Genomic DNA, 24,627 nt, shown 5'->3' with positions numbered 1-24,627 from the left:
TTACCTGCATCACTCACACAGTATCTTCTCAGTAAAGCCCACCTTGGCTCCCTGTATGGAGCTGTTCTCCCCAACACACACACACACACACACACACACACACACACACACACACACACACACACTACCTCCTTGAGCCTTTTCATGAGAATTTATCTTCTTTCTAAATCTAGAAACTAAGGTTGGAACTTGGTTGTACATGTTTACTGAAACACCAGCTACTGGAAGAATGCCTGGGCATTAGACGATCGTGATTGTTGGCTGAATAAATGAATAATGAATAGAACTGGATGTGCCCTAATTAGACATTCTCCTGTGTTATGCCAACTCCTGAAATTCATCAATCACCCATACCTGCTCATCTCATGTATTCTACCTTTGCAAATGTCATCTTCAAGCCTAAAGTACAGGAGTCACCTTAATGTACCACTGCACCCATAGATTGTCACTAGCTTTGCCAATTTTCTGTCTTCACTATCTCTAAGTTCATCATGCTCATTTCCTATTTGAACCTTTTATTAAGATTCATCTCACATGGTCAGAGGCTACAACTAAATCTCATAAGGTGCTATCCCTAACTATTAGGGTCTCTAAGGCATCCTCCCACACTAGAGTCATTAAGAAAAACCTCTGTGTAATATTCTGTACTCAGAATTCATCAAAGCTTTCAATTACCCACAGGACTAATTTTCTATAAGGGCTGTTCATTAGAAGGATTTTTTAACAATCACATGCTCTCTTCTAAGTCCACACTATTCCATGAAATTCTAAGACTCACATACACTCATCTACAGACCCACCTGGACCTTTGAGTATGATGTATAAGTCCTTTATAACTGTATTCTGGTATAGCTTTTAATCCTTGTTTATCCTACCTCAAGATATGCTTAACCCAAATTCACATCTCGCTAGTATGCAGCATTTTATGCTCTCCTGCATCTGTCAGCTGTTCTGTACAGTTCTATAGATTTGAGGGAAGCATTGCCTTTTTTCAGTTCCCTGGAACATTTCTTTCATTTATGCACCATATACTTTCCACCATCAGAGAAGTCAGTACAATGATAGGCAAAGCAATGTTTGTGGATGGTAGCAGATGACATCAAAAATACATTTAAAGATGTCTAAATCTATAAAGCTACCATTTCTGCAACTTATCATACAAATCACTCTAATACCTTTTGACTTTAAAGCATCAGTCCAATGCAATAGCCAATATTATGGAAGCAAAATTATGGGAATCAGTATACAAGTATTTTAGAAGTCTTATTATATATCACTCAGATACAGTCATAAAAAAATCTATGCAAATAGTTTTTACATAAAAACATATTTTTATATAAAAAACTACGTAAAATAGTTGTAAGAATATCTGAAAGATCCCCTCTGACGTTTTTAAGAAAGCAATATATGAGCATAGTCATTAGGTGAGAAGGCATGCAGCTATAAGTGGTAGCTTTATATTGTTGCTCTAAAATCTGAGGACTGGCTGTTATAAGCACATGAATGATAACAATGTAGAAGTTTTGTTGGTCTCTATGATCCCAATAAAGGAAAGAAAATAAAGAATAACTCAAAATTGACTAGACATTTAAGTACAAAAGTTAATTTAAAATCCATATACTAGGGAAATGGGGAGACAGCTCAGTGGATAAAATACTTTGTGTGGAAACACAAGGACATGGTTTCCATCTCTAGAATCAACATGAACACACATGCATAGCTTTTAATGGGTACTATGATGTCAACACTATATCCACATTAATCACTTAGGAAATACACTTTGATCATCTTAGTCACCTGGGAAAAGTCAAACAAGATCCATGCTTCGAGCATCACCTGTAAAAGATATTTTCTACTTGAAGGTCTTCCTTATGCCTTGGAGGTTGTGACGCAGATAAAGAAGCCAGAGGTCTATTTGTTCTTAATACAGGAACAAGATATTCAAAACAAATTAAACTCAAAAAGGTCAACAATTTGCAGTGGGCTAGAGCAGTTGGCCACAGTTCCGATTGCAAGCCTCTTCCTACTATACACCCAGTCGTTTACGAGGCACATACAGCAACAAAGATAGGTGAGCTAATGTCACCTCTGCCCTACACAGAGACTTATATTGATGAACAAAGAATGGAGTAGAAAGACAATAAAGAATACATGCCAGGACCTCCCTTTCTCAGATAAGTTAGCTCAGGCAGAGCCACTATGGTGTCATATGACCAAGGAACAACAGAATGCCAAGATTAGACATACAAATTCTATAAAGATAGAACATGTAAACATTGTATTGTGCCAGAATTTGAATAGTAAACGCAGCAGCTTGGATTTGAGGTTTCTTGGGCATCCTAACCATTGGGAGTTAATAATACACTGCATGGGACATGGCAATCTGCCTGGACTAGCTTGGAGATTTAGTTTTGATCTAGTGTCCTTATAGCCATAAGAGCTACTAGCCTGAGAGCAGGCTGTCACATGCCTCTAGATTCTTAAAAATGGGGTGATGGGGTTGATGAGTAAGAATGATTATGAGAGATAAATCTGTTTATCGATGATGTCAAAACTTGAAGGAAAGTGATTGGAAATGATAACTCTGTTCTGTCACAGTCTGTTAATGATGACTAAAAGATGACCGAAAGGAAGTGAAGCACAAATCCAGAAACTAAAATGATATGATCTATGTTTTGGAACAATGTGAATGTATCCCTGTTTACTAACTTCTATATAAATAAGTAAGCATTCAGGATGCTAATCAGTCAGGCTGCATGATTCCCCTGACCAACATGGCCTGGCTCACTCCTTCCCTCACCTTCTCTTTGCAACCCGTGTTGGGACCTACATCTTTGCCTGGATATGCTTCCTCTCTGCCCATCTCTCCTAAAATGAGACAATCAAGTGTCACGTGTCTGATTCCTCCTGTCGCCTAATCCACCCATCTTCAGACCGCCCCCTCATTTGGAGCTGGACTCTGAAAATCTATACTCACATTTGCATACTCACACAGAGAGGAACACAAAAATGTATCTTAAAATGAATAAATATAAATAAAATAAAACAATGAATCTGGACTTCTGCTACTATGGCAAAGCAGACTTTTCAAAAACACATTTCAACTAAACTCTTTCCGATTGATATTAACCCTCTTCCTATGGGGAATAAAGCATATGAACAGTGCCATTTGGACATTAGAAATAGCTAACATGAACACATGACTTCTTGAATGCCAAGCAGGTTTCTAAAGACTTCCATTTATTGACTGTTTTGATTCTCCATGATGACTCTGTAAACTTGGCACTTTATGGTATTTTGCTTCTTCCAAAACAGCTAACAGTCATAGGATGCTTAATAGTCCTAGCCACTATTCTGAAATGGTCCTATATGCATTAAGCCATTTAGTCTTCCAAGAAGTGCTCTGCAGTACGTATCACTGCAATACCATTCAGCATGATGGATAGTGATGAAATGAAAGCAAAAGAACCAAGAGACACAATGACTTTTCCACAGCTATACAGCCAGTGGAGGACAAACTAGGGTTCGGAGTAGGATAGTTCAGCTCTAGAAGAAGTAATTTGTCATTAGTGGTGTCAAATGGAAATAAAGGATATTAATAAAGAATAAGGTTACTAAATGTGTCTGTTTTTATTGTTTATGAATAAAGAGATGTCAAAGCTAATAAAACTGAGTAATTATGATACCATCTTTATTATGAAACAGATTACCACAGTTGGAGTCACCTGGAGCCTCTTCCATGCTGCAGGATGTAAATTCTAGTGAGAAACATATCTGAAATGGGAGCCCAATTCTGTGTCAGACCTGAAGGCAAGAGGTGTGTTGGAAATCTGAGATCTCCTTCTGGTTCACGCCACACAATGAGGAAGGTAGATTTATGGCACACTACCTGTAGAGGAAGCTGCATGGGTATAATGGAGCAAGTGAAAGAAACTGGTTATATGAACAGTACATTTAAATGTACTTTAATTAATGTATTTTAAATGAGACCTACCCATCATTTACATTTAATATCCTCATTTCATTAATAATTCATCTTGGTATTATAGGATTTTACCTCACTAAATACAGCTATAAGTGTTCATTTTCTTTGTGTTTTCACCTCAAATATAAATGATTATTAATGGAAAGAGACATCCCTAATAATCAACTCTTAGCTATGCAATCATGCTTTTAATTCTAGGCCCATTATTTTGGAATCCCACTCCCCCGAGCTCCTCAGGTGGGGGCTGTCCTGTCTTAAGCCCATTGCATCTGCAAGAGTTCCCTCCCCTTCCCTGAGTCACCAGAGACAGTCCCTCAACCAAAACCACAACCTCTGCACTTTGGTGTTTTTAACAACAACAACAAAATACATTTCTCAAACTATCTATTTGCCAGCCTAGTAGGAAATATTTGAGACAGCTGTAGTAGACATGGAGGACTCTCTTAAGAGCACTTCATATTTTAAAATAAAAATCAAGCAATACACCAAACACTGCTGCAATTGATGGCAACTGTGCTTCCTCTACAAGGGAATTCCTCTATGTGGACATCCTTCTGCCTTCCAGCTTCTGATGAGGGCAGTTACAAGAACCGTCCATGCTACGTTCTTTGTGTTTGTGGTCTGCTAACCCTCCAAACCCATTGCCCTCTCTTGCTTCTTTTTATTAGGTCCTAATATATTCAGAAATGTCATTTAATGTTCAGAAAATAATAGCCAATGTGTATTATTTTTCTTTTTTTTTTTTTTAGTTTTTAAAGGCAGGGTTTCTCTATATCGCTTTGGAAACTTTCCTGGAACTTTCTCTGTAGACCAGGCTGGACTCGAACTCACAGAGATCTGCCTGCCTCTGCCTCCCAAGTGCTGGGATTAAAGGCGTGCACTACCAATGCCTGGTATCCAATGAGTATTTTTATAGTTATCACCGTATTTTTCTGCAGTTTCTTTTGCTCTGGTTACTTTGAATTTTAACATCTATTTTCTTAGTGATATAGGATTCTTTATAAATTAGTAACATTCCAATAAAGATTAATAAAACCTCAGATACTATTGAACACAAAGAATGAAGAATGCAGCTGTCAAAATTATAAACAGCAAATAAAGACGAGAATCTCAAAACAATTAAGAAATCAATTTCATTGTCTATTAGGCCCAAAGCAGTGTCTGTTGGATTTTAAAGAGTAAATCTTTTTATTCGGTTAATTCATAAACTTGTAACACACTTACTGAACTGTTAATGTCTGATACATTTCCGGCACAGAAAAACATTAAACACACATGATGGATGACAATGGGCCTGGACCGATGTATTGCTTCTTAGGAGATTAAATCAGGACAACACTGGGCCTATGAGACCCTGGTACGTCTCAATTCCCACCTTCCTTGACTGGTTTTATTATCTGACATCATTTAATAATGACTCAAACATCTTGGTACTTTTTCATTCTTGTATCAATTACATTTCTTGAACAAAATGTCTTGAAAAATGGTATAATGCAACTAAGCTGCACTTTGATATCTGGTGCACTTCTTTGTGCTTTTAATATGTGCTAAGTAGGAAAACAGCTGAACCAATGTTTCTCAAAGAACATACTGTTTTAAACAGCAACACAATGGAAGTGGAACCAGAAACGGGCTTGTTATTTTGTTTTTTGCTGTTGTTGCTGTTTTTCAGGAATTTACAATCTTTGTGACTTATTAAGGAAGAAAAACATTTAAAACTGACAGGAGTGTCATGCTATCATGCATTTTATTTCCAGTTGTCTGGAGGCATCTTTCAAACTTCGCAGTTTCTTCAACAGAATGCCTAAACTGTCTCAGTCAGGTGATAAGGGACCAGTTAGCAATGGAAATGAACCAGGCTTACAAAGCACTGAAAGCTTCACTCTTTTCCCATCACTTCGGAAGGTGACTTTATTTTGTACACTGAAGAAAACTGTGTGGCAGCAACAAAGTCTCATGAAATCAGCTGCGGATGATTTCATCTGTCAAGTGGGGCTGGCAGGGGGAGAGGGGACAGAAGAGTGGGTGTGGGAAACTTGCTGCTTCTAGGAAAGAAACAAAGAGTGATGGAATCATACCACAAAGCACCTCTGAAAGACTGGATTTTACATGAAAATCCACGTCTCACATTTTACCTGTGGCCAAGCAACCACAGGAACTGAGTTCAGGTCCCCAGACCCAGAGTGAAGACCACATATGGCAGCATGTTCCTATAACCAGGAAGAAGCTAAGAATTATGTGGGAAGGCATGGGAATGGCAGAGATACTTTGAACCTAAATGATGATATGAGAACCTCATATATAAAGTCTCAGCTCTCTGGGTTTACTTAAAAGCCCAGGAACAACCCATGAAATATAACCTTTTGTAAAATAATACAATTCACTATGATTTTAATAGCCATTAATGGGCCAAAAGTGAACATCAGACTTCTGGCATAAAGTTAACTATGGAAAGAGTCAAATAAAATTCTGTTTATTCATGGGAAATGGTTCTTTAAAGCCACAGAAAAATATTTTTTGACCAAAGTAGAACTGGCTTTTGAATCAACACACTGTTGAATTATATATCTTTTCATCATTGGCTTTATTTTATTGTACAAATCAAAATGACAAAAACTATCTCTTCAATTGATCTTTGATGATCAAATGCAGAACTCACAGGGTAAGACTATTACTGAAATTAAAATTATTTCAATGCTTAAATGTGAGTGATAGTACTCAAAAATATTTAGTACTGCTGATAACTAAACATGATTATATAAATAAGCTAATTTACAATAAAGTAAAAATACATATGATACATAATTTTAATGGAAATTTATGAAGAAATATTGACTCTTTTACAAAGGGTAGCAATGCAATATTATGAAGGTATCTCTAACATTCTAAGAGCCTGGAACTTTCTCTGGACCTCAGAGCCAGAGTCAATGACACACCTTAAAGTTACTTAAGATGGCTAGCCTATTATGTATTCAAACTGTTTGTTTAACTTGCTTTTAAGAGACCAGTATAAGAACCTTCCCTACTTGCCTTGAGGTTCCCATGTAAACAACTTTTACAATATAAAAGTATGAATAACTGTAATCTTAAAGTATGTGATCTTCCAAGATCCTGACCCAGATAGCCCGCATGTATCATTGCTGAAAGCAGCAAACACAGAAGCTGAAAACAACTTCCAAAACCCTACCATAAAGTTTGAAAGCAACTGTGCATGGATATTGGTTGATAAACAACGATGCTTTTATTAGGATCAGTTGGGATCAGTTGAAACCAGCAACTTAATCCCTTGTAAAAAAAAGTCTGCTGAGGATTTCTGTAAAGTTTCCCATCCATTCCTCATGTACGCTTTCTGTGATGGTCATTAAAGACAGAGCAAAGCCCTTTGTGAGGGACAGACAAATACACAGACAAAAACAGATACAAACACAAACAGGACTTGGACTCCAGCAACAGACAGACAGAGGGCAAAAGACACAGGGAGAATGACAATTCCAATCAGGACCTGATCTTGTTTAATCAACCTCAAGGGGAAGTGTGTTTATTTCTTCCCTTAATAGGACACCCACCCATGCATTAGTGGTGACTTATGGTTAATATCCACTCCATGTAATCTGCATGACAAAGTATTTAAAATACAAATTTTATTCCTCCTGCCAAAAGTCATTCATTTTATGGAAAATAATCTCATAAAATTTGAAATCTGAGGGTTGTCTAGGTCAAAATAAATAAATAAATAAATAAAATAAAAAGAATTCTCTTTGTCAGCTTGAGCCAGACAAATACAATAAAAATCCTGGTGCCGGATGGCCCGATTGAAACAAGCGACTGAAACAAGCAGAGAACTGAAAACTGCCTGCCTTTGCTGAAGGAATCAGAAAAGAAAACTAAAAACACAAAACTTTAAAACCACCATTGGCAAGGCAATGCTGAGAGCCATATGCAGCCTCCTAAGGCAACAAAGATCAACAATGGCTAACTCAAGGCTCCACCAGACTAGGTACTGAAGTTGCACATTAGTGTCTCAAAGTTCCAAGATACACCAAGAGAAGTTCTCAGCTGCCTTAAGAGATAACCTGAAAACTAAGTAGATTGGCCGACTGAAGACCACTTGAGCTGTTTGCAGTTTGGGGCTATTACAAATGATTGCTATAACATTTACATAGAAGGTTCTGTATAAATGTTAAGCTTTCATTTTGTGAGAGGAAAGGTGTTTTCTGTTTGTTTACGTTTTGCTTTGCTTTGTTTTTCTGGAATTAGAAGAGAGGGAAGAGAAGAGTCCCTCGGAGTTTGTGGGAGTGATGGTGGAAAGGGACAGCTCTAACTCTCTTGCCTATTGAGACTTTTAAGAAAAACTCAGGAAACAGAATAGAGCACTACAAATGAATCTAGGAGTTAGTTGAGTCATTTTTTCCTTAAGTAGATAGAGTCTAACCAGTTTAAGATACTTGACCAATGCATATTTAAATAATACATTCAACACATTCTCCTTTAATTTGGCCACATTATAATACAATTTAGAAGCATTCTGAGTTTCACGGTCAGTTTACTACCATTGGAATCTTTATAATTTCTAAAAATAAAAGAGAATACAGTTTTCCAATGTTTTGTCAAAAAAGATCTTTAAATCACAGACTCTGTAACTAAAAGTTTTAATTTTTAGTTTGACTCATGTGGTACAGATGAATGAGTATCATTAATGAATGTAATGTGAGTAAAGTTTCTGAATCCGTGTTACATTATTACACTCCTAATGTGGACTATTAGGCACAGTGTACAGCTCTTAGACAATGATGTGACAATACCCTGCCACAGGCTAAACACGGTATGAAGGCCTTGGAGCTGCTCAGTAGTTCATTCAGGAGACTAATTGTTTTTTTGGTTACTTTCCTGGAACTAGAACAGAATGTTGAAATGATCTGTTGATAGAGATGAAGTCAGTTATGGGCAAGTATCATTCCAAATTGAAACATTCTGCAAAAGCTACTAGAAACATCGCCAATGTACAGCCTAAAAGAGAGCTCGAACATCAGCTGAGCACATTTTCCTGTCATGGAACATGAACAGATAAAGGAGTAGGTAAAGCCTGGATATTCATCACAGGATCAATGAAAATGTGGAAGGTAATAAAAGATAGTTTACTAAAATTTTCTATTTAATTTATTTAATTTATCAAAAAAAAACCCACACATACTTCCCCATTTTGTTTTCACTCATTCATTCCAAACATATCTTGCCATAAGATTCGCTTGTATTTTATACATTAAGCATGTGTTGCCTTTCACAGATAATTTTGTTATGGAGAGAATTTTTTATTGAGTTCAGTGAAGTCACCTTTAGTAATAAAAGCTCTACCTTCTTCTAAATACTGTTGTTCTGTGTTATTTTGGAGACAGTCTGACTACACATCTCAGGCTAACCTCAAACTCACAGTCCTCCCTCTTCAGGGTTTGCAAGGGTTAAAATTACAGGAATGGATTACTAAAGCTAAAGGACAGTTTTATAAAACAAAATTTCCTATTTTATTGTTAAAAGGGACTACTTACATAATCATCTAGATTTGCCTAATACATATTCCAAATACATAATTATCAGGAAGTCCTTGTGTGTAATAATTATTTAAAGTAACTCAGTGATATTACACTCCTGAAAGAAAAAAAAGGAACCATACCACAGAACTTTAATGGACAATCATTTCACATGAAACATATTTTCATAAAATATGTCCTCTGCAATAAATTTTTTAAATTATTTAAGGTAAACAAAAAAGTTAAAATGCAGTTTTAAACAGTGTCTACTGCATAGGTAAAATCAGATTAAACTCCGAATGTTTGGAAACAAAACTGCATTAAAATTTCAATATATTATTTAAAAGTCAAATCAATTGTTACTAAGATTATCTTTCAGGAAATCTATTTTAAAGGACAATCCGTTTGATTTCAAAGTCAAATCCAAAGGGAAAAGTTCACGAAATTAATGGCCACAATGTCATAACAGACCATACCTCAGATTATTCAAATAAGTCTGACTGTTGATAAATTACCACCAAAATAGACATAAATAAAGTCTGGAGAACAAGTGAAAATGCAGTATGTGACACCCTGAGCCATTTCCCCAGATTGCTCACACACTATCAGGCAGAGTGTTTAAAGTGCTGGAAATGAACCTATCACAAGTGACATAATGCTGACCTCCCACTAAGTGTTCAATTCCCACTTGAATGTTCCCAAGGAAACCAAATTTTAGCCATGGGAAAGCAAAGCGCTGTTGTCATGTAAATAAGAAAAACAAGCATTGAGACAGTACCAAATAATAAAAATTATAGTGGAAGGAACTAAAATTAGCCCTCTTGTTAGAGACACCAAATGAATACGCATGCATGTAAATGCCAAAAAAAGCAAATACAGAGGGGTAGGGGGAATTTTATCTCACAGGGATGTAACCAGAAGTCTGCTTAAAGTTAAGATTCATGTGAAAAGCTCTGGGTCCAACAAGAAAGATGTATTCCACAATCATCCCCAAATCCATAAAATGACCACTATGATTTTTGAACCAAATAAAGGTAGGTAAAGGAGAGACAGGACTCTTGTCCAGGATGTAAAGTGTAAAGTGGCATGCATCTGTAACCCACAAATATTTGTCACATCTCAAGGCTTACCTCATAAGACCAGACACACTGAGTCCCGCCAAAGCGGCGAACACAGCGGCCCACTTCCACGTCCTCGTGAGTGGTGTACATTTCTCTGAGGCATTCACCGATGTGAGGCACCATCCTCCTGAGAACTTCTCTGCTGAAGATCATGCCAGGTCCTCCCATGCAGAAATTCTCTCCAGGTTCCAGTCCCAGCTTCCCAAGTTCTTCCGTATTCCCCAGGCCAGTCTGTCCCAGGTAGAGAGGCTTGCTGCTATTTAGGGACCTAAGGAATTCTTCTAATTTATCACCTACAAAGAGAAAACCAAGAGTCACCTCCTTCCCTCATTTCACAGGCAATTACTGGGTTCAATAGAGTGAAAACTTCCTCCGCCATTCCTCTTAACCTCCATGTACACCTTATACTGCCGGGAATAAGAAACAATTCTCCCTCCTATAATTTTCAAAACACAAATTATGGTTATTTCTTAAACCTTAGTACAATTTAAACAGCTCTAACAATCATCAAACTTGCACCAGTGGTGAGATAAAAATAAGGGGAATAAAGAATCTTAATACATTTGAAGTAAAAAAAAGAAATTTCCCAGAAATATAACACAATATCAAATGCTTGTATTTGGTGCTGTTTGGGCAATCTTTTGATAGCTAATAAACATTTTTATTTGTATGCATGTTTGTGTCTATATCTTTACAGGTAGGGGTGTAACATCATATGCATGCACATGGAGGCCAGAGTTCAACTGTAGGTGAATTTTTCTAGTTCCAGGCACTTTGTTTTTGGAGACAAATGTCTTTCTAACTTACCTGGAACTCACCAAGTAGAATAGACTGGCAAGCCAGAGAGTATTCTACCAGGTCTAGATTTTTTTTTTTTACATGGTTTTGGGGATGCAACTCGTTCTGATTCCCGCAAGGCAAGCACTTTGCCAATTCAGCTACCTCCATAGCACCAATATCCAACTATAGGTTTTTTTTTCCCTACAGTAATTGCTTTGGTTGGATGTTTCTTTTTAATTAAACTTCAGTCACATACAACCTACATAAATAAGGGGCATTTAAATGAAAGTTCATCCTGAAACTGAACTTGGGAAGGATTTACTTCAGAGGGGAAAAGTCATAAACATTACAATCAAAATAATGTGATAAACTGACTTGTGGGTGGTAAGTTAAAATAAAGGACATAAAATAAAACTCTGTAGCTTTAAGACTTCAACGCATCTAATATTCTATATAGCAATGTATCAGAATAAGTAGCCAACCTCTTCACAGTCTTATTCAGACTTGTTATTCTGGTTTTGATGAGCATGAGGGCATGTTTGGCCATTATCTTAATTCCATGTCACCCCTCTAGCTCTCAACGAGGATTTTTTTAAAACTATGACTGAGTTCTTAATACAAAATGCTTTTTTTATTTTTAATAGAAGCAATATGACATTTCAAAGATTTGAAAGGTAATAATACTTCAAAACTTAAAATAGAATGACAGAAGTAGGTACTATCAATGCATGCTGCAAAGCACGACCCCTCTGGCAGGAAACCTTTTGTGATTTTTGATGAGAAACAAAAGATAATTATCCTAAAGTCCAAGAACAACAAGGCACGAAGTTAGCTTAAGTGTCAATACTTTTGAAAGTCATATTTTTCTGAATCAACTACAGATAACCCATTGGAAGAATGTGATCACAATAGGTTTATTTACAGTTAACTATCAAAATCCCTCAATTCAAACTTCACCACCACAGTGATTGTGCTCCTCCCAACTCAAAACTCAGACCATCGACTGTTAACATCAATTCCTTGTCCCAAAGACCACCTTTGGATTTGCTTGTCCTAACATCCAGTGAAGGGTTTACAAATAGCCAGTACATGCTGAGGAAGGGCTGCACTCCACAGAGCAAGAGGTCTGAAAGCTTGGAAAGCACTGATTGCTTCTTTAGGATAAGCCCATTTCTTTCTTTGCAAACTTTTCCCACCTTTTCCACGGTCTGAACCGGATTTACTCCTGTGCTTTAAGGAACTTTGAGTTATTGAGCTTAGAAATTTTCCATCTAGACCTATGGATCATCTGGTGGTGGGGGAGCTGCCCCTTCCCTGACAAAGTTTCATCATGCTGTGGCTGTGTGATGTAGTTCTGGGGAGTCCTAGACTCTTGTCTAACGGTGCAGTCACCAAGATGAACTGGAAAGTATCCACCGTTAGTATGCATGATGCAGCTTGCAGCTATCAGTGTCTGTGTAAATGTAAAGCTCCTTCAACCCCTCTTCTCCACCTGACCTTTGGGGAGCCCCACCCATCGCCTCTGGGTTTTATTAAAGTGTAACAGAATGGCTAACAGCTAGCACGCCGGGCTTGTGGGTGTATCCAAGGTCTCGGTGTGGGGCAAGTTTCTAAAGGCAACCGAATGTTCAAACACGGATCTGGGACATTAAAAGATGGCTATCCTCAACCCCAGCAGTTCTAAAACTGCCTTAGACCAAGCTGAAACAAAGGAGAAGGGGAGTAAAGCTGCAACGCGAAATCTCCAGCCCTGCTCTAGCCAGCATCCTGCATCTAGCTTTCCTCTAGCCAGGACACGCCCCTCTGGACAGATCTGGGAAACTATCACCTACTTGGGGGAGGGGCGGGCATGGCTTTTGGATTAGCTCTGAGGTTCTTTTCTTCGCCTTTCGAGTAGGGACCTGAGCCAGAGGGAAGGAACAACAAACAACAAGAGCGATGAAAGTGAATAAAGCTGAGCAGGTATGAGGAGGGTCCAGATTGCAGAAGAGAAGGAGCAGGCTAAGAATGGTGGGCAGATGCGAGGGGTGGGGATAGCAGCCCAGAGCAGGTGATGGCAGAGAAGCAGTGGAAGGGCTGGGGTGGACAGCAGCGAAAGAGGTGGGCGGGGGAGGGTGGTGGTGGGGGGACACAGCTAGCACTGGGAGGTCACCTTTGATGTAGACGTCGTCGTCGGCGCGCATGAACCACTCATACTTGTCCAGGTAGTGGTCGTGCATGTACTTGATCATCATGAAGGACTTCTTCTGGGGAGGGTAGGAATCGTCGACCCCCGGCAGCGCGATGACAGGCAAAGGTGGAGGGGGCTGGCCGAGCGCGGCACTGGAAGGCTGCTGACTGGAAAAGAACTCCACGCGGCCAGGGATGAAGCGCGCCCAGGTCCTCTGCGCTGCCAGCGCACGACTGCCCAGGTACTTCTGCGCGGTCATCACACCCACGTATAGGAAGTCTCCGGGTCCGGAGCTCGGGGCAACGGCGCCCCCATCCCCGCTGCCGTTGTGGCTGCTCCCCGGCCGGCCACTCTTCCGAGGGTCAGCCGCGCCCCCGTCCTCCTCCTCGGGTGACCCTTTGGCAGCTGGAGCGCCGGAAAGAGGCGTCGCACCTTCGGGCTTGTGTCCTCGCCTCCTCTGCGGCAGCGGAGCGGGTTGCTGCCAGGGGCTGCTTCGAAAACTGGGACCTTCGGGCGCCGCCTCCTGCCTTTGCGGCCCCGGGAGCTCCTGGCTGGCAGGGGGCGGCGACTGTTCTAGCCGCGGCCGGGACTGGGGCTGGGGAAGCGGCTGCTGCGCGCCCGCGCGGGGCCCGGTGGCCAAGCGGCCGTAGTAGGAGCAGAGGCTGGAGCCGTGTCGCCTCCTCTCACTCAGCTCGGCCACCCGGGGGGCGATGAGCCAGGACGCGGCGGTGAAGCCCAGGACCAACCCCAGAGCCACGCTCACCCACGGGCGGCGGGAGCGCACGGCCATCGCGGCAGCCCAGGGCTCGAACGCAGGCTGGGCGGTGTGGGAGATGTCGTGGGTCCCCTAGGCTGGCTGCCGCCCCAGCTGTGTCTCTGCGACCCCAGCCCGGGCCGCGAAACGCCGCCTGGGCGCCAACGCGGGCTGGCTATCCCCACGCCGAGCTGCCGGCGCTGCGCTGCAGCTCCAGGCGAGGCGACTGCTCTGCTCCGCGCTGGGGCTCCCGCCGAGGGTCGGGAGTGAAACTTCGGCAGCGGCGGAGGTGGCGGCGGCCGCCGCGAGAGGAGCTGCAGGAGGAGGAGCGGCGGCGGCAACGCGTCCGCTTCTCGGCTGCCACCCTGTCACAGGCGCGCCTGGTCCCTCCTCCTCCCCGAGCCTCCGCCCTCGCTCCCCGCCTCCCTCCCACTCGCCGCCCGGCTCGGGACCGGCCCGAAGGAGGAGCCACCCGCGCCGTGGCAGCCAGGCGTGGGGAAGCGCGGGGTCGTGGTATTTCCCCGTCCCCCGCCCTTAGACGCCCCCCAGCCAGCGCCTCTCGGCCAGCCTCCTCTCCGGAAGGAAACGACGCCTGTGTGGCCACCTCCGGCTTCCAGCGCGGCGGTCCCCTGATCTCCCCTCCTTTGGCTCCTGCTTTGGGTCTCGTCCCGCCCCTGCCCCGCCCTCCTGACCCGGCTTCTCGGGCCTCGGGTGCGCTCCTCCTGGCGCCTTTGCCCGGCTGGGTTTATCCGCGGAGCTAGAATCCCTGAGCCCCCGGCAACAGTGCACTGCCCTGGGTAGGCTGCCATGTCCTCGTCCAGGGCCCATGGCGTCCTGGTGTGACCCTCTCCCACTGCGCCCTGCCCGGGGTCCGCGGATCCACTTGGGCGGTTTGGGTTCTGAGTGGCTACACTTACTGTTGCCACTGTGCCGCGCCCTCTTTCTCTACTCACTGCCAGGAAACCAACGGTCAGCCCCAGCCTAGCAGCCCTACCTGAGTTTCTCCTCCCAACCCCCTCCTCAGGTCACAGCATCAGCAGCATTTGGTGTCTACTGGGGAAAAAAAAAAAAAAAATCTGAGATTGTAAATACAGGCTCCGAAGGCCTGGAGAGATGAAGGTGAATGCAGGGTAGGGTGGGGTGGGAGACTGGGGTTGGGGGTGTTCAATCTCCAAAGAACTTGTGAAGACTGTCCACCTGTTGACTTGGGAAATGTGGGGTTGCCTAATCGTCCCTCCTCCGCTCCCCTGGTAGAATCTTGTGTGGAAATAAGAAACATGAATCATTTTCTGTCTGGGAAGAAGACTAAGGGCCGGCAAACGATTACAAAATGCGAACGAATCAGAACGGCTCAAAGACGCACACCAAGGAGATAATCTGGATGAAGTTAATCATAAAATAAAATAGAAGATGTAATTTTTTGTTCTTGCCTATTCTAAGACATCGACAGTTCATCCCCCTGGAGAGGGATCTCATGTAAATGGTATTAGCCAAAATCGTTTTAATATTGAGAAGAAATTATCTGAAGATACGTGATATTTTGAAGGAGACATTTCACAGTTGTTCTCTGAACGAAGTCGTGAGTCTAACCATGTGCAGTCTGGTTCGTCTGACATCCCAAACCTTTTGCCTCTCTTCACATTTCACTGTTCTGCTTTATAGATCAACTTCAACGGGGATGGTATTGAATGGCATTAAGCGGAATGGCTCTGTAGAGCGCTGTGCTGGCAGCCTCTCTGGAACAGAAAGCCAGCCTGAAACCATTGCAGGAGGGTTCTTTCCACGCCAGTCACTGGCTGTACACGGGCCCGGCTGACTAAAGGTTGCTTCTGTTTGACCATGAATGCCTTTCCTTTCCCATCTGAGGCTTGCCTGGAGACTCATGGGAATGAAGAATATCTGATTCTTTCTCAATGTCGAATTTCAGTTAGGAAAAAAACCTAGCCAAGCAAATAGGACTATCCTGACTTAACGATACATCGTCACACACACAAAAAAAATTAATTTTCATGCAAGTATTATCTTGTGGAACTTTGGCTGGCCACATGAGATTCTGGGGCACTTGAATGTGGCTAGTATGACTGAGGAAATGTATTTTCAGATTTATATAATTTGAATTCATTCTGATTTAAATATCCCCATGTGGTCAGCTGCAGCCATGATGGGCAACACGTTTTCAAAGACTTTTCCAATTATGTATGGTCAGTGGTTGAGGACTAAGTCTGCTTACACATCAGCAAACTCTCCCTTACAGCTCTCAGCTGTTCTTCATTCAAATGGGTGCTGTTCATGGGTTGGCCTACAAAGCCATCCATTCTCATTAGACACAAGTAACCGGCTCAGGACCTGTTTAGAATGATTGAGAAGAAAGCTAATTTCATTTATTAGTCTTAACAAGCATGTATAAGACACTTCTTACCACTCAAAGTGGACAGCTTTGGACATGGAGACTCCAGCTAGGTAATTGCTGCCTCCTGAGATGGTTTATTGTGCTGGCAATAGACTCTAGATTGGGCATAAGACCTCACTGGGGAGTATCACAGTATTGATAAGTAATAGGATGAGAAACAGCCCTATGAGAATATTCTACTACTTTAGTACATCAGTTTTGGAAGACACAAGAAGCTTTTTTTGTAATAAAATGAAGGTTTTGAAGCAGTAGTCAGTCAGTGCTACCAAAGTGATTTGGGGGGGCCTGATTTAAACCCTTTGAGCTTTAGACTCCTCACCAACATCACGTTTCTGTGAGAATTTATCAGCACATGGAGTGTGTTTAGTACAGCCTGTCGGACACTATAGACCCAGAAATTGTTAGTTCTTCCCCTTGTCTGATTGTCTGATCTCTTCAAAGATTTAGATATCACCTCATTTTAATATTCACTTTCTTGTAGTGTGTGTGTGTGTGTGTGTGTGTGTGTGTGTGTGTGTGTTTTGCTTCAACCATATGTATCTTGGGAGATCAATCTCAGGTCATCACACTTGGTAGCTTTTACCATTGAACTACCTTATCAAACATTATTTTATTTTCATTCTTTCATTTATCTCACAAGTGTTTAATATTCCTTGCAAGCCTGATGCTATGATCAAGAGAAAGAAATAAACAGATAAGACCCCTGTATTTAAGGGATGATCAGAGGTGCTACATAAGAACTTACATAAATGAATAAATATGCTGGCTTGTCTACCCAGGTCTTCAAAAATAGAGAACAGTGGTGGTGATATGCATGGGAATAAAACAACTTAAAATTGGTTCACCAGATACTTTCTGATAATTCTATCCAAGATAGGCAAAAATGAAGGGACTAACCATGGGGTTAGTTGCAGCCAAATGGCTTGAATTCACTGCCAAAAAAACCCACTGCTTAGAGTTGTCCCACCTCTACACATGCGCCACAGCACAAGATCTGCCACCCTCAAGAACAAATAAAATGTAATTTAAAATATTAAAAACATTTCTCAACAGCTTTGGAAGAACTTCTTGGCAGAGAGACTCGCTGGCACTGAGCCTCTGGGGCAGGCACTACCTACTGAGGACCACCGGAAGCTGGTGGAGGGTGGAAATGGGAAGGAGCTGCTGGCCTACAGGGGAAAAATAATCCAGAAATGTACAAAAGAACTAATATGAACTCCAAATGTACAGTATGTGATTAAAATGTTTAGCAGTCGCATTGAAAACTAAGTTAGTCTGATTATTTTCCATGTTTTCACATTAACATATCCCAAATGTCATTATGTTATATCAGTATAAAATTATTAGTGACTGTTTCTTTCAAGGCCATTATAGCATATAACAATTCATATGAACTACAGTCTCTTTGTTTAGCTAGTGGTTAACAGTATATAGTGTATATTTAATGTCTTGTAACTATGTGTAAAATCTCTGGATTTATTCTAAGTGACAATAAAGATGGTGTGCAGAGTAATGTTTTTGCTTGTCTGGGGTTTTGTTTGTTTGTTTGTTTGTTTGGTTTTTGAGACAGGGTTTCTTTGTGGCTTTGGAGCCTATCCTGGAACTAGCTCTGTAGACCAGGCTGGCCTCAAACTCACAGAGATCCACCTGCCTCTGTCTCCCAAGTGCTGGGATTAAAGGCATGTGCCACCAACACCCGGCCTAGAGTAATCTTATGGTTGTTATTTATAAAAAGAAAACTGTTTATATTTTTTAAAATTCACCCGAATGCGTATGGGGAGAAAAATCTAAAGCAGGGGAGATTTGTTGTAAAAGGCATTTAAAACTTTACTTCCAGCAGCCGAGGATATATACCAGTGGTGGAGACCATTGCTAGCGTGTGTGAAGCCAGGAGCTCACTTACAAAATTGCAAAATGTAAAAGTAAATAAATAATTTTGGCAAATAAGAAAATTACAATACCTTTTTTTTCTTTATCCACATTATCTGAATTTCTTTCAGATTTTTAAGGAAAAACTGTGAAAAAATTATGTTTGAATATTTTAAGTTATATTTTATTTTTTCACAGGGACAAATATCTAGAAGAGGGAGAACGAACATGAAGCAGTAGGTTTGGGGTTATGAATTCAAGTCATTTGGCTGCAGGCACCTTTACCCACTGAGTCACTGTGATACCCTGAAAGTATTTTTTATTAATCTGAATTAAGTATTACATTTATTGAGATTCCTATAGTTACTTATTCTGTATTTCCCAAAGCCTTTGAAACAACTTTTTTTCACACTTAATTTTGAAAATACATGAATTTTAGGATAAATAATTTTTTGGGGATTTTTAAATTAAAGCAAGTGATACATAACCTAAGAAGAATTTAAGGGAAAAAATGCTGTCTGGGCAAGAGGTATTAGGAGCATATTCACATGGAAACTACCTTCCAAGAGAAAGGGATACATTATATGTAGGAAATGAAACATAATTGCATAGAAGGTAGAATAGTCTGTTTACTGCACTAAAGGAAAGAGTACATGGATGTGGCCGGTGGGAATGATGTCTCTATTGAAGGTCAGTACATTTGCTATTCTTATCTGAAAAGAATGGCTCAGTATGTAAACTAGCAAATCACCAGGTAAAATCTCTGTGAAGCAGCATGGTGGCCAATTTTGAGAAAGGCAGTAAGGACAGAAATGTTCTAAAATCATAATTCTTTTACAAAGGAAATCACAAAATTGCTTCTCTGACCTCCCTAGGTCTTTTAAAGATCCCAGAGGTGATTGATCACATGTAACTGGTGCAACATATGGATTTAATTCACAACTCCTTGGAGATAAAGTTATTGAGATACATTATCATCTGGATTCAGTGTGTGGGGTCCATCCATGGTGGAAGGGTAGGGTTGTGTGATAGTGTCTTCAACCACTGAAGACCAGGTGTGACAAAGGTGTGCCTGTTCCGAAGGCATTCCTTTGTGTATATGAGTATTCCCAAAAAGTTAGCCCTAGTTAGTAGAAATGAGTTTGAGGAAGAGTACCTAGTTCTGACCACTATGCTAAAGGTAAATGTTTAAATAAACAGTTCAACATACACTTCTGAGGCTCTAACCAAATTGAGGCTGGTCCTGGCACGATGACTGGGGATTCTAGTAAGCTTTTACAGATGTTGTGTGAAGCAACTGTGGCATCTAGTGGTTAGTCGTCATAATGGTAACACAGTTTGCCTCAAAGATAAATTACGTCATAAGTTCTTTTGGCACTGAGCAATATTATAGCCATAAACAATGAGATATCTATTTTAGTATACTTCCATTCCCTCAGAAATAAGCACACAGAAGGGTTTGTCCAAAGTTTACACAGTGAAAAAGGGAAAAACAATTATTTAGAGTAGATTACAAACTGTGTAGGTCATGAGTTGATGTTAATCTATACTTAGGTAACCAAATGACGGTGCTGTGGTTAATTTTTTTTTTTCCAGTGACTGGTTATTTGCTTTTTAGAAAGATACTGTTAATTGTTAATTCTGCTTTTACATATGATAATGCTATTAGGGTATGACTTTTCAAAACAATCTTTATATTCAGAAGTATATACTACATGTTTCCAGGTGGGCTGGTATGATGATTTCAATTCAAACAATATTGACTCATATGACACTAGCTGAACCCTAACATATGTGATGCGTGACGATGTTTGGGGTGGGGCTTAGTATTAGGGGGTACCTTTAGAGAAATTTGGGATTCTCTGTAATACACAGCTTAAAGAAAGTATTTCATTTCAATTGGTGCAAACTGAACATTTTATTTTCAATAGATTTAACAGAGTGAGATAACCTGCCAAAAGGATCACCGGAAAGGCTACTTGGCAAGAGAAAGAGAATGCCATTTGGGTTGGTTTGAATGAGAAATGTCCTCCAAAGGCTCATGTGTTTAACACTTGGTCCCAGCTGGTGGCACTTACCAGGTTATGGACCCTTTTGTAGATGCACCCTTCCATACATTACTGAGGGAGGACTTTGAGAGTTTATGGTTCTGCTGGTTAGGTTTTCTGTCAGTTTGACACAAACTAGGAGCACCTGGGTAAATGTATCTCATTTGAGAAAATGACTCCAATAGATTGGGGATCATTTTCTTGATTAATGATTGCTGTGGGAGAGCACATCCCACTGTGGGCAGTGCCTAGTCTAGGCTCCTGGGCCTGGCTTGAATAAAAAAGCAGACATAGGGAGACTTGAGGAGCAAGCCCATAGGCAGCAGTCTTCCATGGTCTCTGCTTCAGCTCCTGCCATGCTCGAGTTTCTGCTGTGGCTTCACTGAATGATAGACTGTGATCTGGACATGCAACCCAAACAAATAATTCCTCCCTAGGTTGCTTTTGGTTATGGTGTTTGTCAAAGCAACAGAAAACAGACTGGGACAAAGACCTTGCCCTACTTCCTGTTTTCTTGTTTTTCTTCCTGTTTGTAGATGAAAATGTTGATCAGGAGCCACTACTTCTTCGTCTAAGCTTTCTCAGCCTTTACCCCCTGACAAGATGGATTCTATCTCTTTGGAGCCCTAAGTTCAAATAAACCCTCTCTTCCTAAGTTATATTGATCATGACACTTCTTTCACAGCAACAGAAAGATAACTGATATAACAGTTTCATTTAGGAAGATGTCAAGAGACATCCCAAATGAAAGCAAAATCCTCATCTTCAGTATCCTTTTTGCCCCAAAGATAGTCTGTGCTGTAAGAAAAATGCCTGGTTGAATTCTCGCAAAGAAAGAAGCACTGTTTCTGATGTGAGGATTTTTTTTCTATAAGAAAGAACTATTAATTATACAGTGCAAAATTTTAAGAGAGGACTTAATCAGAAATCCGAATTTATCCTTAAAAATATTTCTATTTTTAGTTTTCTCTCTTTGCTACTCTCCCAAGATATTCAAAAGCTACTACTGTTCAGATCTTAGTCTTATTATTTTAAAATTATGCATGCCACCTTCCTCTGTTCAATGTAAAAGCCCTGCTGGTTGCTTCTGCCTTCCTGTTTGGTGGGACAAAGCTATGCAGCAGAAACACAATTTAGACATGTCATCTAACATTTTCTTGTAGCTACATTTAAAAGTAAAATCAGTCTTAATATTGCATTTTTATCTTCTCAATAACCCTTGTCTCTAGGCAGTAAGCCTTAAGACCCAGTTTTTACACAATAAAAATCAACTTCAGAATGTTTATAGAACTTATTGTGCTGCTTTCTAAAATATTTACATGTCAATATATCTTATAAGAACATATAACAATGTGGTATGTCTGTCTGTGTGTGTGCATATGAATTGACTGTATGAGTATTATATGTATCCATTGCTACATTAGCAACTGCCCTACTTGATCACAATTATTAAATTTCAGGATACATTCCTAGGGCACAGTCAAGCTTAGGTATCACATCTTTAAATAGATTGTCAAGAAGTCATGCCTTAGGCTTATAGATTGAATATTCTACCCAAGATTCTACATCTCAAGTGAGGCAGGCATGGTTTATAATTAATTTTACGGTGGCTGCAGATAGAGCCTAGCAAACTAATAATCACCCAAAAGTCTCCTAGTCTTGGAAGTTCAGTTGTATGGCAATGATAGCTCAAAGATGTCAGCTATTTTTTTCTGACAATCATCATTTTTTGTTGGTTTTGGAAACAATCTCATAAAATATTTTATTTGTTCACATTAATGTTTAAAGACTGTTGTTTTATATTGATAGGTTAATAACCAAATTTTCTCATTTTAATTTCTGAAATAATATTTGAAATCCCTGATAATTTTTAAACATTTATCTTTAAGTTTGTGTATGTGTAAGTATGTCTGTGTGCCCATGGAGACCAGAGATACTGGCTTTCCCTGGAACTGGAGTTACAGGTGGTTATGAGCTGCTAAAAACACAATTTTTTTTTCATCTTCATGTGCAGTCAGTCAATCCACATTCTTCGCTGAGGTTCCATCTGTGTGGCTCCCCTCATCAAGTTTTACAAGTATTTTTTTTTTAAAAAAAAATGCTTGAGAACACTGGTGGAAAGAAATTCCTTCATGTATCTTTTTCTTCTCCTGGAAACACTAAAAAGACACTAAAACACACACACACAAAAAAAAAAAAAAAATCTCCAGGATTGGTAGCTCATGCCTACAATCTCAACACTAGATATGAAGACAGAACTTTGAGGCCAGCGTGGTTATGAAAGACCCACAGAGCATGTGGACCCTCATGCCCAGACTCAGGAAATCACTCACGAGAAGCAGTCTTGATGCAAAAGCATGAGGTATTTTATATTCCAAGTGCACTGGGGTCTGCAGCCATACTCCATATTGGGGTAGAGGACTGGGAACCCTGGGTACAGGATTGAGACAGCTTTTATAGGGTTACAACAAATCCTGCACATCATAAACCAATCATCTCATAGCATCCAGTGCTGACCAATTATTTTGAACTATCCAAGCCGGCGCTTAGCCCAGGAAGTCTTTTGCCCAGGCTTCCGGGTGGGGTGACAAGGCTCATTTCCTGTGTTCACTCACTCACAGGTGCTGTCATAAACACCCCTGTCGTAGTAAACAGTCAAGAATGTGACCTTTTGCATATTCATTGCTAGGGGACAGGGTCTGGGGAGAGTTAGGCTAAATTTTTCCATCCTTACAGTTACAGTGATGAGAAATCCTATATTGTCATTGAGAAAACTGAGGTTCCTTCACTTTAATTGATCCTTAGACTCATTAATAAAGGGATTTAGAAAGACTTGGAGGGACAGTTTTATTAGAGTTTGGGCGTAAAACAACAGGAGCTGCTGGGAAGAGAAAAAGAAAACAAAATTAAACACACACACACACACACACACACACATCATGTGCTGATAGCCACACGGTGAAGGAGCATTTCCCTCTCAGAAGGAGGAATAGCTTCATAGGCAAAAAGGGACAAAGCCCAGGATCCAGGATCCAGGATCCAGTGGGCCCAGGCCTCGTGAGTATCAGAAAGAGGAGGATATAGAAGGAAAAGTAAAGTTACACTTTTCAGGGTTAGGACACACAAGAGTGCACACTGTCCACATGCTACCTATGAGAAGCCCTGTGGAGGTCTACAGGGAGAAGCACTGTCTTGGAAGGAGGATGAGTGTAGTGAGATAGTCCTTCCTCAGGTCACTTCTGCCCATTATGCCTTCCCCCTAGGACTAGATATGTAGGTCATTTTGTTCTCGATTTTTCTTTTCTTTTTTTTTTTTTTAGAGTACACTTGTTATTCACTGTTTTGTATATAGTTTTGTATTAAGCCTAAATCTTTTCTTTAGACTAAAAGGGGAACTGTAGTGAGATAGTCCTTCTGTGGCACTGACCACGTCCATTGTGGGGTGGAGCCATGGGCGGAAGTGATCTGTGGAAGGAGTTCGGAGAGAGCCCGGAAAAGCTTCTCTTGTTGGTGTGACTCGGACAGGAGAACATCGGGTTGAATTTCCTGGTGTTCATCTGTCTAGGTTGTAAGTTATTTCTCCCTGAATAAACATCTATTCGGCCTATTTGTTTATCCTGATCCTTATTTAACCGCGATAGATGAGTATATTATCTCAGTAACGGAATCATTATTCTTCCCATCTCCTTAACATGCTTGTCTCTCAATCAACCTTCCTGAGTGGAGATCACAGTTTATCATGATATAATTTTACATTATCCCATCAGCAGCCAGGGGCAGCTGTAAGAGAGTTTCCCTGTGCTTGCACCAGCTCCCAAATAACTACCAAGAAAATTAATATTTTTTTTATAAATGCTCAGCCCATAACTCAGGCTTGTTACTTACTAACATTTACATTTAAATCAACCCATATTTTTTATCTATGCTTTGCCATATGGCTAGATACCTTTTCTCGGTATGGCATG

The 24,627-nt window shown here is 40.7% G+C and overlaps 1 protein-coding gene and 1 long non-coding RNA gene across 2 annotated transcripts in view; one reads left to right on the top strand and one right to left on the bottom strand.

Annotated features, from left to right (window-relative positions):
* Positions 1-14,371, bottom strand: part of Chsy3 (chondroitin sulfate synthase 3) — a 213,069-nt gene extending 198,698 nt beyond the window's left edge. The window contains exons 1-2 of the mRNA XM_051200921.1: positions 13,564-14,371; positions 10,641-10,924 (exon numbers count right to left, since the gene is read on the bottom strand). Of these exons, the coding sequence (XP_051056878.1) occupies positions 10,641-10,924; positions 13,564-14,371 (1,092 nt within the window). The remainder of the gene's footprint in view (positions 1-10,640; positions 10,925-13,563) is intronic.
* LOC127234145 (uncharacterized) lies at positions 13,288-14,414 on the top strand. The gene is made up of 3 exons (XR_007835557.1): positions 13,288-13,373; positions 13,671-13,822; positions 14,273-14,414. It is a non-coding gene; the product is annotated as an uncharacterized LOC127234145 (long non-coding RNA).
* The last annotated feature ends 10,213 nt before the right edge of the window (positions 14,415-24,627 follow it).

The sequence above is a fragment of the Phodopus roborovskii genome, unplaced genomic scaffold (genome assembly GCF_943737965.1).
Source record: "Phodopus roborovskii unplaced genomic scaffold, PHOROB, whole genome shotgun sequence".
Classification (NCBI taxonomy): Eukaryota; Metazoa; Chordata; class Mammalia; order Rodentia; family Cricetidae; genus Phodopus; species Phodopus roborovskii.
Note: the sequence above shows the minus strand (reverse complement) of the source record. Positions and strands in the feature narration are given on the sequence as shown.